The sequence below is a fragment of the Barbatula barbatula genome (genome assembly GCF_947034865.1).
Source record: "Barbatula barbatula genome assembly, chromosome: 18".
Taxonomy (NCBI): domain Eukaryota; kingdom Metazoa; phylum Chordata; class Actinopteri; order Cypriniformes; family Nemacheilidae; genus Barbatula; species Barbatula barbatula.
In genome coordinates this window covers 6,229,039-6,241,246 of record NC_136781.1, presented here as the reverse complement: position 1 = coordinate 6,241,246, position 12,208 = coordinate 6,229,039, and the positions used below count along the sequence as shown (strand labels likewise).

General features: G+C 37.7%; 3 protein-coding genes across 4 annotated transcripts; all 3 read right to left on the bottom strand.

The window, feature by feature from the left end:
• Positions 1-181: 181 nt before the first annotated feature.
• Positions 182-3,131, bottom strand: eif4ea (eukaryotic translation initiation factor 4ea). Its single transcript, XM_079479989.1, has 8 exons — positions 2,877-3,131; positions 2,057-2,160; positions 1,874-1,969; positions 1,726-1,789; positions 1,409-1,522; positions 1,174-1,313; positions 934-1,066; positions 182-848 (listed from the first exon to the last, which is right to left on the bottom strand). Exons 1-7 carry the CDS (start codon positions 2,892-2,894, stop codon positions 952-954), a joined length of 651 nt encoding a protein of 216 aa, XP_079336115.1. The 5' UTR covers positions 2,895-3,131; the 3' UTR covers positions 182-848; positions 934-951.
• A 564-nt stretch (positions 3,132-3,695) lies between these two features.
• Positions 3,696-6,920, bottom strand: adh5 (alcohol dehydrogenase 5). Its single transcript, XM_079479466.1, has 9 exons — positions 6,835-6,920; positions 6,201-6,302; positions 5,582-5,723; positions 5,390-5,477; positions 5,101-5,320; positions 4,754-5,014; positions 4,419-4,554; positions 4,126-4,264; positions 3,696-4,023 (listed from the first exon to the last, which is right to left on the bottom strand). The coding sequence occupies exons 1-9, from the start codon at positions 6,850-6,852 to the stop codon at positions 3,999-4,001; spliced, it is 1,131 nt and encodes a 376-aa protein (XP_079335592.1). The 5' UTR covers positions 6,853-6,920; the 3' UTR covers positions 3,696-3,998.
• Positions 6,921-7,313: 393 nt separating this feature from the next.
• Positions 7,314-10,486, bottom strand: gar1 (GAR1 homolog, ribonucleoprotein). 2 transcript variants are annotated; one of them, XM_079479283.1, is made up of 7 exons: positions 10,367-10,486; positions 9,838-10,047; positions 9,414-9,568; positions 9,014-9,073; positions 8,622-8,730; positions 8,333-8,491; positions 7,314-8,093 (listed from the first exon to the last, which is right to left on the bottom strand). In XM_079479283.1, exons 2-7 carry the CDS (start codon positions 10,037-10,039, stop codon positions 8,083-8,085), a joined length of 696 nt encoding a protein of 231 aa, XP_079335409.1. In that variant the 5' UTR covers positions 10,040-10,047; positions 10,367-10,486; the 3' UTR covers positions 7,314-8,082. The 2 variants fall into 2 exon arrangements, with proteins under 2 accessions (XP_079335409.1, XP_079335410.1); XM_079479284.1 differs by having other exon boundaries at positions 10,225-10,468.
• Positions 10,487-12,208: the final 1,722 nt, after the last annotated feature.

Genomic DNA, 12,208 nt, shown 5'->3' with positions numbered 1-12,208 from the left:
TCTCACTAAATATAAAGCCAACATTTTTGAAAATACTTACTGAAGCATGAAAAACTACTACTTCTACTACTACAAATGTTTCTATATCACAGCAGTTATTTAGACTGATTAAACGTATAGAGCATGTTTGAGCCAAGGCATGCTGAAAAGTTTAGCTATTAGTCAAAATGAGAAAACTGTTCCCTTCGTATAATTTCCAGATTTATTTTATCAACAAATGCATTTTACGAGATTATTCACTGGGTATAGACAACGCATTGTACATTTTATTTTCAGTCAGTATTCATACATCGTTTTCATAAGCACCCATGTTAAAGACAGGAGTTTCTTTGTTTTACTACTCAATGAAACCCCTCAGGAAAAAAGGAGAACCAGAGACAATTTGGTTATACTGAACACTTCTTGTGAGGAATGTAGAACAAGGCTGAAGTCTTTGAACAGAAAAGAATAAAACTTTTACGTTCCCAAGCAGCAATTAAAAATTGTGCGATTACAAATTTTATGATCGTGTTTAGTCTAAAGCAAAAAAAGACTGAATAAAAAATAAATAATTAAACTTAAGATTAAGTAACATAAAATGGTAACAATGCAACAAAAACAATTGTGTGTTGAATTGAATGCATACTTCTATCATCATCTCAGCAAAATATACATTAATAGTACACTGACATTTAAAAAAACAAACATGGTTTTGTATTTACACTGTACAATTTGAAAATACAATATTCCTTTGATCGTACTATACCCTCCGTCAAGAATTTTGAAGGTTTGTCTTTTTCTTTTCAACTGTTCAATACCTCTTCAGGTGAAATGATAGATTTGACAGATTCGGACTGTTGTTGCAGCATCTGCAATAACATAATAACAGCTGTTAGATATGATAAACATTTTACAAAACAATTACACCGGACATAAAAGATGAATGTGACCCACTGTGCTCTAAAAGGCTCCTTAAACAACAAACTTATTATTGGTGGTGGATCCACTTTTGGTGGCTGTGTCTGCATGTGACTGATATCCAATGATGACCTTTGCTGGCACACCTAATCTTTCCTTATAAACACACCTGTACATAAAATGATTACAGACATTTTTGGTATATTAACCTTATAATTTTAAAAGATTATGACCTAGATATTCCTATGGTCAAAATGATGTTATGACATTATTTACCCTATATGTACGATAGCATCTTTGTTCTCATAGTCTGTCGTCCATATCGCTAGTTTGTCTCCTTTTGTTCGCACATTGACGACTGCACCGCAGACATCATCGCTGTGGTCATCAAATGCTTCCCCCACAAGGCACAGAAGCTAAAAAACAAATACGGACATTTCAGACTTAAGGACCTACAGGCATTACATCACTTCTTTAGCTAAAGTGTTAAAACTGGAGATTGTGGAACCACCGTCTCCATCCAGAAGCGGTCCAGATCTGCTCTACGCTGCTGTTTAGAAAGGGTGATCAGCCAGCGGCCGCCCCGTTTGTTTCTCTCATCCTCCCACATGGGCTCAATGCCATCCTGCTCCAAAAACAGTAAACAGATCAGCGTGGCATTTCAAACAACCCTGTAAGCGCTAATGCACAGGAAACTCTGTGCTTTCAAAAAAAGTTGAAGATAAAATCAAAACAATCACAGAAGAGTTGTATAGGATTATGATCCTCATATGTGATAAAATGCTAAAAAAAGAACTCACACTTACATTTAAACATCATCTGCCTCACCTTGAAAAGGGAATAGTCACATCCTGACATTAGGTTACTTGATAACTGAATGTGATTGTATAACCTGGAAACATAAGATTATTTAAAAACTGGTTAATTTAAACAGAGGGGTTTGTGATTCATGGACACAAGGTGTGTAAATACTCACGCCCAGAAGTCTTCCACCGTGTCAAACTTTGAGATGAGACGGAGATTAGCTTGCCATGTTTTGCTTTTGTCATTTTTAAAGAACCAAAGTGCCCATCTGCAAACAACAACAAAATCAAGATCACTCTCTCAGACATGTTGCATTATGGAAATGTGAAAGGGAATGCGACCTGGGTGACTTTACCTATTCTGCAGGGGATGTTTGATGTAATCTTCAAGACTCACAATCTCTTGCTTGTTTTCGTCATTTTTCTCTTCTTCTGAAATTGATAGATTTGTTGAATTTTCCTACAGTAAAAAAAGAAAGCACAGGACATTTTTTTACCAAAACTCGTGACAGCTCATCTGTGACTTAAAAGCCCAATAAGTGATGCATTTCAGAGAAAATGCCACAGTCTAATTCAAAAGAAGTCATATATTAATCCATCTGCACAAAAATAGCATTCTAACTAAACCTTTCTCAAACCTGATACCCGTCTTATCTGTGATCTCTCCAGGAATGACTTCGTTTCATCGAGATTGGCCCAAACCTCAAATCTACTTAGCTATTACACTATATGATCAATTTAACTTGACCTCTGGTCATAAGACGTGAAATATATGGTGCATATTAAGCGTCTTGTCCATAAAGGGATTCAGTGAGACATCACCAAGCCATGAGTCTGGATTTTGTGATGAACAAATCGCATAACAACATGTCTAACTCTCATAACAAACATGAAATAAGTTCACGAATCTTCTTTTCTTTTCTTTTTACAAAATCAGTGAACACTTAAATGGCTATTAACAGTTCAATAGCCTGTACACGCATATGTGCGACAGCGCTAATAATAAAAACATCAGCTCATTTGACTGTATGCTGCCATTACACCGCAATAAATCTCCTCGTTTTAGCCATCTTATCAACCCCGAATACCGTAAATCACATTTAACGGTCGATACTGCCTGTATTGTCTATAAACAAATTCACGATAATGTTTGTAAGAGCACTTATATTGATTCACCGGTTCAGCAGTCGCCATCTTCTATAAATGTGAAGGGTCTTCCCCGTACGTGAAAGCACATTTGATTGGGCGACCACGTGAGTGTGCTAGACGCCCGCGCATAGACAGCGCCCCCTGAAGGGGTGAAATTTGGACTCCACTCCCCATAATGAGAAATGATCGCGGTTAAAAATCAAAGACTATCGAACACAAGACGCCTCAATGGGGGAAGCGCAACGCTCAGTGCGGCAGCTCCTGCGACGGAAGTCCCGCCTTAAGTTCTAATAGATAGAGCCATTCGCTAAAGGGGAATGTTCTGTGCGCAAGCGCAGTTGCTGAAGCAACGTGAAAAGTGTTTTTCGTGCAATTCAAGCATATAAAAACGATATTTATGGTATGGCTGGGGTCCGATTTAATATTTGAGCCGTAGTATGTCGTTTTTTGGTCATCTTATTAAGCGGGTTTTAAAGATATCTGTATTTTCGTAATCTTGTAGACCTTGCTGCCCGGAGATGTTCCAAATAAGGCTGCCGAGTGTGGCGTCTTGTCTTAAAGGGACTTTGTTAAAATGCATTGGGATTCCCACCGCTTGAGAAAATATATTTGTGTTTTCGTTTAAACGAATAAATGCATGTATAGATTCACACTATATTTTCTTAATTGCGTGTATAACTATCGTAGGCCTATGAGTAAGAGCAGAGTTAGAGAAAACGCTTCTAGAAACCACAATTCTGCCATAACTTCTCTTAAATTCTCTTAAACTAAATTTTTTAATTGTCCATAATATTTGATTAATGTGAATCTCATAGATGTTAAGGAATTAAAGCATGCAAAGTATGTAAAAACAAGCAGGATTTATGACCGAACAGCAGATGTATATCCTGCATTTTTACAGAATTTGACTCACTGCACTGCAACAAACATCATAAAAAAAAATCATAAGCAAAAGAAAGAGTTTATATTTTTTAACCATATTTATTCAGCGTGCAACTGGAACTGAAAACACTTTCAGTACCAAAACAAATGTTAACACAGTAGTCACCATTGTAAGTACAAAGTACCAACAAAGATTTGAAATGCTTTGATTGTTATTTTAATGGCAGGACAGGAAAAATAATGCTCGTGTTGGTGACTCGTGGATGCTTAGAACTGCAGTACGGTTCGGATACTGTGGGAGGCACATAGGAGGAAAGTACATTTGGATTATATGTTAATTGTTTCTCATATTGCATAAACAAAAATATTGCAAGAAGTTAAAACATGAATGTACCTCTTCCCAGCATGCATCAGATCGAAGGCCTCATTGATCTGGGTAAAGGGCAATGTGTGAGTGACAAACTCATCCACCATTAACTTCTTGCTCATGTAGTCATTCACAAGCTTAGGAACACTTTCCACACTCTTCCACCCTTAAAGACAAAAGAAAAGCATTATTGTATGCGGTGGACTGTCTATACCAGTTAAATCAACATTCTATATACCAGGCTCTCAACAATTCTCTGATAAGAACGCAGATTTTGTTTCTTTAAATGAGAAAATAGAACAGGAAATAAAATCACCTACCACCAAAAGCTGTGCCTTTCCACGTACGCCCTGTAACCAGCTGAAATGGGCGGGTTGATATTTCTTGACCTGCCCCAGCCACACCAATGATGACACTGGTTCCCCAGCCTTTGTGGCATGCCTCAAGAGCAGCTCTCTGAAATTCAAGACAAATTGTCAATAATGATGGTCATCCTCTTAAAGCAAAGCTGTACTAAACAACATGTCAATTAAGTAGTCAAAGTGCATATTATTGAGTCACCATGAAAACAGAGATCTCCCATAGGCCATGACGCACCTGAATTACACAGCTTTGCGTACATCTCAAACTAAACAGATGCTGTTCTGTGGCCTACCATAATTCCAACATTTCCGATGCATTCGAAGGAATAATCAACTCCTCCATCTGTCAGCTCCACCAGCACCTCCTGGATTGGCTTACTGTGGTCCTTGGGATTTACAAACTCAGTGGCTCCAAACTTCTTGGCAATTTCAAACTTGTCTGCGTTGATGTCAATGCCAATAATCCGGGTGGCTCCGAGTGACTTGCACCCCATAATGACAGCAAGGCCCACTGCTCCCAAACCGAAAACAGCACATGTAGAACCAGCTTCCACCTAATAGGTTGTATATGAGTGAGCTAAGCATGGGACGTTTTAAAGCAGCTAATAATCTAGTAAACCAGTGAACAGCAGGATCATACCTTAGCCGTATTGAGGGCAGCTCCATATCCAGTAGAGATCCCACAGCCCAGGAGACACACTTTGTCCATAGGAGCTTTTTCATCTACTTTGGCCAGAGAGATTTCGGCCACTACTGTGTACTCGGAAAAGGTGCTGGTACCCATAAAGTGAAAGATCTGCTTGCCTTTGCAGGTAAACCTGGAGGTGTTATCGGGCATCAGACCCTGACCCTGGGTCACCCTAAAATGTGTACAAAATATTTTCATAAGGTTTTCAAAATGCACACAGGTAAAATATTTGCATGATTACCTGATCTTCTGGCACAGGTTGGTTTTGGGATTCTTACAAAACTTGCATTCTCCACACTGGGGTACATACAGTGGAACTACAACATCACCTTAATAAGAAATTTGACAATTTCAGGAATCCTGCTCAAGTCTATAACACCACTCACATTTTGAAATGCCTTTCACAAGAGGCTAAACAGATTTTTCAACTTGCCCGGTTTGAATTTGGTGACCCCTTCTCCAACACTCTCGACAGTGCCTGCCCCCTCATGTCCCAGGATGACAGGAAACAACCCCTCTGGGTCACTTCCGCTCAAGGTGTATGCATCAGTATGGCACACACCTGTCGCATGGATCTAAAGATAAAACACAGTTTTAAACTTAGTAATGACAATTTGATTGTTCTATAACATTGTAAATTTGATTGCATACAGTGTTTTTACTTTCATTACATAGTTCTGCGTGAATATGCTTGAGACAAGACAGCTGGGTCAAAACTTAACTTCTGTGCACCTTCCAGATGTAAATCTGTCACAAAACATGGAACTTTGACAGGTTGCAGTTGCAAGCCTGTTTATTAGCAACTTTAACGTATACAACTTTGCCCAAGTCAAGCATGGTGAACAATAAGGTAGTACCGAGATGTACAGTCACAAAATGTCTAATTCTTTCATCTCAAAATCAAAGATTTCATTGGACACCAAATCTAAGTGTGACACCCAATGAAGAAACAGAGTTGTATATAACTTAAAGACAAATCTACAAGTGTCTGTTCATTCCCTATAACCTCTTGTTTTTATAAAAAGGGTACAATGTTCAGATTAATGGTTTACCTTGACTCTAACTTCATAGGCCTTGGGTGGAGCAACCTCCACCTCCTCAATGGAAAGAGGCTTACCGGCCTCCCAAGCCAAAGCTGCCTTGCATTTAATCACCTGAAGATGAATTGGAAAGCAATTAGTTCATTAAAAAATACACATTAATGAAGATTATACAAGATTTTTATGTCAAATAACTCATCTGGCCGTGTGTACTCAGATGCATTCAGACAGATCAAGATCCAGTTAGATGCAATACAAAATTACCAACATTGCGTAGATGTATAAAGTGTATGTACATAGAATATGCCCGACTTATGGTAAAACACTATTTCTGTTTATATGCTATATGAAGTCTACGCTGAAAGTGGGCGAAAGACAAAGCATGCAGAAATCTATATGAATACACTGTAGCATATCAGAATACAGAAAACAAGAACAACGAAAACAGGTCAAAGTAGAACAATGGATCTTTGTGCACCTAACAGTTAAATCTGGACTCCTGTCAGGCACAAGTGCGGCTACATTGCAACGACAGAAAGGCATTGCGTGTTTTTACTCGACGCTTTCTAAAAATAGTGCACATTAAACGCACACAAACAATAATGCTTTGTTCAAATATTGGGGGAAATCTTGTCTGACAACTTACTTTACCAGTTGTGTCCATGCTTCTCTTCCACCGCGAGAGAAAAGGAAGGAGGGGTGTGGCAAACTGAAGAACGCTTTCAACAGCCAATCAGAGAGGCGGAACAGGCCACGCTTGAACAAAGTCCGTGTTTTTCTCAGCGGACGTCAGCGCTGTTGCTTATCATTGGTCCACGACTAAACGATTGCTTCATGACCCGATACCCAACCAAACGTCTAAATCGAAATAAAGCATCGAGGATTTTCTGATACCCGATAGACAGTAAATCTTTAGCTAAACGTTTGATCCTTAAAGGTATTTCGAGCTGAGGTCAGTACTCTCAGGAAGGGATTATTTTTTAGATTTAGGTTGGTTAAATTGGTGAGGAGGGTCTGGAAAATCTCCTATAAATCCTTATCTGTTTCCTCATCTTAACAGGTAATGCTAAGATATTACACAACTAAGAATGTCATCTAATTAGAAAAACAGGCAAAACACAACCTACACTTTCATAAAAGCAGATTTGTATTTGCACACAAACATGTCATTACAAGAAAATGCATCAGAACAGTCTGATAACATCCCTTATGGCTGGAATACACTACAAATATAAACAGTTTTTTCTAACTAGACATCATACACTTGCAGTCTTTTTGAAAGTTTCAGATAGAAACACACTAACTGATAAAATCTGCAGACTGGCACAGACTTTCCAGACTGAAAATATGGGCAAAAGTCGTGTATCTTAGCCTTTAGTTACCAAACAAGCTTACCAAGTTGAACTTAAACAAGACGACATGTTTGCAAATATACCATAGATTTTATTTTGCAAGTCCATGGTGACAGTGTGGAACTTGCATGAATTACAATGTAGAAAATGCAGACATCCTTTACAATCCAGCAGTGAAGTTTTGCATTATTGATCTCAGATGAGCTGGATTTTTTTCTTCACAATACACAGTAAGGTAAACTGGATTTTGGACAGGCTGGTCCTGGTCCAGCTTTCAGCAACAAGAAAACCAACCAGTTATAATTGTGGGAGTCACTTGACATCTTGTACACAGACAAGTGCAACTAAAAACAATAACCTATTTAAATAAAAATTCTGCTGCTGAAAAAATACAAATGGTACAAAAGTAAAAAGTCCAGCTGTACAAGGGTGGCATTAATAAACAGTCCAAAGACAGTGTGTGTCATAAAAAAGCTGCTGTGTTCTCCCAGGCAGTTCCCTCTGCAGATGAAAAACAGTTCCAATGTCCTGAAAGACCTTCCTCATCTCCCTCCTGCAAAGCAAGCAGAAAAATGTTTTGAATGTGAAGGGATAACCTCACTTCTTATATTACCTTGAGATAAATGCACAGTACTATCGCTCAAAGTAAATAACACAAACTACAACAATACTTTTAAATTGGTGTTCCACAGGTGATAGAAAGTTTGCTTCGCAAAATATCTTCAAAGCCCAGATTCAGTACTTTAAATTTAATTGTATTATTCATTTTGAGGTTTGACAATTTTAACTCACCTCTAAATCCGCGTCCACCACCTCCTCCACCTCCTCCTCTACCTCCTCTAAACCCTCCACCTCCTCGTCCACCAAAACTTCCCCCTCCGCCACGACCACCAAAACCTCCACCTCCACCACGACCACCAAATCCCCCTCCACGACCTCCACGGAATCCACCTGCAAAAATTTCACTCAATTTAGAATAGTCTTTCAGATGTCAAAGCTGCACATTACCAGAAATACTCATGAAACTGGATAACCAGCACTGTATGTAGTTTTGAGGGCTTAAACTTAAGCATAGTCTTACCTCCTCTCCCACCTCTTCCTCCTCCTCTACCTCGAGGAGGACCCTTCTCACCTGGAGGCCTGGGGAGGAACCTCTGAAGGGGTAGAAGCTTCATGGGGTCGATGTAGAACTGAAAAAGGATTTAAAAAATGTTAAAGTACTATTAGGCACATCAACATAGCTAATAATGTAAGCAAAAAAATTAAAAGGACGAGAAAGGACAGCATGAAACCCACGTTTCCTTAATCACAATATTAAAACAGCACAAATTAAAATATTTGCTATTTTAAAAGGTAACGCCACACCAGTAAGATAATGAGAACAGACACATTACGTAAAAACTCTACAAAGAGGAAAAGTGAAGATGACAAAAAAGGTTAAAAGCGGCATAGCCATAATAAATGACAACTTACCTTCTGTAACTTCTTGAACGAGGATGCCTTCATATTTTGAGAAAGTTTGACAGAAAAATACTGAGGATTTCATTAAGGACTTTCATATATTTATGGAGGGACGGGGATATTAGTGGATTAGACGGTTGCAACTGCACCAAAATTTGTTATGTGGCTCAAACTTAATTCCTGGTAGATCTCCACAAAGAATGAAGAACAAGAACAACAACGTCTCTGTAGAGTAGATTATTATACTACATATAACAAACTAAAATATAAACAAATTAAATTAAATTGTTATATTACACAGTCCATTACAAACACAACAAACACAGACCGGATGTTAATTCGGGCCAGGCATGTGCTTCCGATGAAACAGTCTAGGTACCCTTCAAATCATATCGCTTGATAGACAGGATACAAATTCACGAAGTTGTCCAAATATCTCGTCGACCTTTCCAATCTGTTCTTTGTTTTCCAGGTAAACAGGAGCATTGAAGTAAGGAACTTTGTTTTCCTCCGTCATGCATTTACAGACAATGTCATCCTCACAGGGGTGCATGAACTCTCCTAGGGCTGTAAGATTAGGATTATCAATACAAAGGTTTAAAGTCACTTTCTCATTATAGTATCAAAACTATGAATAAGACAATTTGTAATCACGCTCTTCGTCATTTATCATCAACCTGCTTCTTGAGGTATTAACCTGACATGCATTTAGGTATAAACATTCTAATTAAAAGGTGTTTTAAGATCATAAGAAACATTTCAGTTAAATTAGTATATACTTTGAACGTATTGTATGAACAAGTATTTGAAACAGAAAGTAAATAGATCGACCTTACCGACAACATGTTCCGGTGGGCCATAGTCTTGCTGCCTGTTAAATCCACCTCGTCCACCTCCAAATCCGCCACCTCTACCACCCCCAAATCCGCCACCTCGACCACCTCCAAATCCGCCACCACGACCACCTCCAAATCCGCCACCTCTATTAAAACCGCCGCCACGACCCCCTCCTCGACCACCACCTCCGCGAAACGACATGGTGAACCCTGTATGAAGTGAACATATGGAAGAAGCAAGTTTACACAAACAAGCAACGCAGAGCTACGAGGAATCAAACATAAATTACCAGACATAAATTACCAGACAAATACCGGAAAAACAGATTTGGAGTAATTTAAACAGAAATTTTCATCGCAGCCATACTCTCTGTTATGGTAACGTACAATAAGGCTGCTTCAATGGAAGCAGAGATCGCTTCACAGCATATCGAACAGTTCCAAGTGCAGAAGTCAGACAATTCGTATTTACAGATGCCGTAAAACATAAATGTTATTACAGCATCTGTTTTTATAAAATGAAATTTACCTTCAAAGATAATCGGTTGGTCTATAAAAATGCACGCCGTTGACTCTGGCAACACACGTGCCTTCACAGTCTTGCCGTAAATGAATACTGCCTGCCTGGTTTACAGACTGTCGTAAACACGGAAGTCATGTTTGGGCTCTTCTTCTTTTAACGATATTGGCGGTGGGCAAGCCAACTTTTGGCGCATTACCGCCACCAACTGAACTGGAGTGTGAAGTGACAATGGGGAAAAATACAATTGTTTGGGCGCTAGGGGCGCACGTCTCATGTAAAAAACTCGCATATATATATATATTTTTTTTTTTTTTTTTTTTTTATTAAATTTAAGAAGCAATATTATACATATCACACAAAGAGGGAAAAAAAAAGAAAAGATTGATAAATAATAAAAATAATAAAGAAAAAAGAGATTTTCTTAAGTTCTCCATTTCTAACATAAATAAATTGCAGTTAAGTGCAGATTTTACAAACTTTTGTTTATGAATATAATATTTGCCATGTAAAATATAGAAATTCACCACATAAACAAACATTTTACATTCATTGGTATATGAACATATAATATCTTTAAGAGATAACATATAAACAATATTTTTACGGACAAATAAAAAGGAGCTTACGTCAGACCAGAATTTAAGGGTTACAGGACAGTTATAAAATAAATGGGCCAAGTTTTCCTCCTGCATATTACAAAAAGAACACGTATCACCAATGTCCATAAATTTAGATAAAGATAAATTGCAAGGGTAAATTTTGTGTAGAATTTTAAAATGCACTTCTCTAACTTTGTTATTTATACAGAATTTATATGGGAACAACCAAGCAAGTTTCCAATCAATATCTTGGATCTGAGCATTCCGAAAAAGGTTTTCCTCTAGGGGAAATTTTACGTTTGGATTGAAGAAATAATCGGATTTTTTTATTATTAACTGAAGAGGAAAAAAGATTGATACCATCTATGGACAAATCAGGAAAATGTCGATCATTATTCGCAAAAGTAAGGTGACTTTTCATTAAAAAAAAAAAAAAAAAAAAAAACCCCGCATATTTCGTTCCATTTTCTGTTGCATGACGTACAAACAAGGGCGCCGCCAGGAATTTTGGGACCCAAGAAAAAAAATCTAATTGGGCCCCCTCTGTGCAGCTGTTGGCACCACATCTCTAGGACCTAACTGTCCAATCAAAAGCTTTAAATAACTCCAATCAAAGGCTTGCAACTGTCTTGATTCTTGTAGTGCAATACTAGTACTAGCAAAATATTTACTCCTGGTGATCTGTAAATGCAAGTCTACATACAGTATGCAGTTCACTATTTGATGCAAGATTAAAAGCCACCATAAAAATGTCCATTCTTAATGTATTTTTATTGTAAAAATATTGACAGATTTAAAAACAGAAAAAAACTAAATATATATTAACTTTTTAATCAAAATAAATTAACATCATCATCTCAAAACAATGAAAACAGCTTTTTTAACTTAACTGCACATATATGCCAACAACAAAATAAAGTTGACGTGTAAAATGGAGTTTCCACATGAGGGTTATTATAGTGCTACAAAACAGATCAAGTGATCACCAAATCAATAGGTTTTTTAGGTTTGGAATATGGTCATAACACAGTACCAGTGACATCAAATTAAATGGTAAGTTAACATGATACAAATAAGAACAATGGAAATATATACCAATAAATGACACTAACACTACAGAACATTGACCCAAATTACATATAGTTCTGTATTATCATCACTTGATTACATACATTAGATATGATAGATTTGTGTGTGTGTGCAAGCTTCTCAAATAAATTGCCCTTCATGGTGGGAATAATAAGGTCTG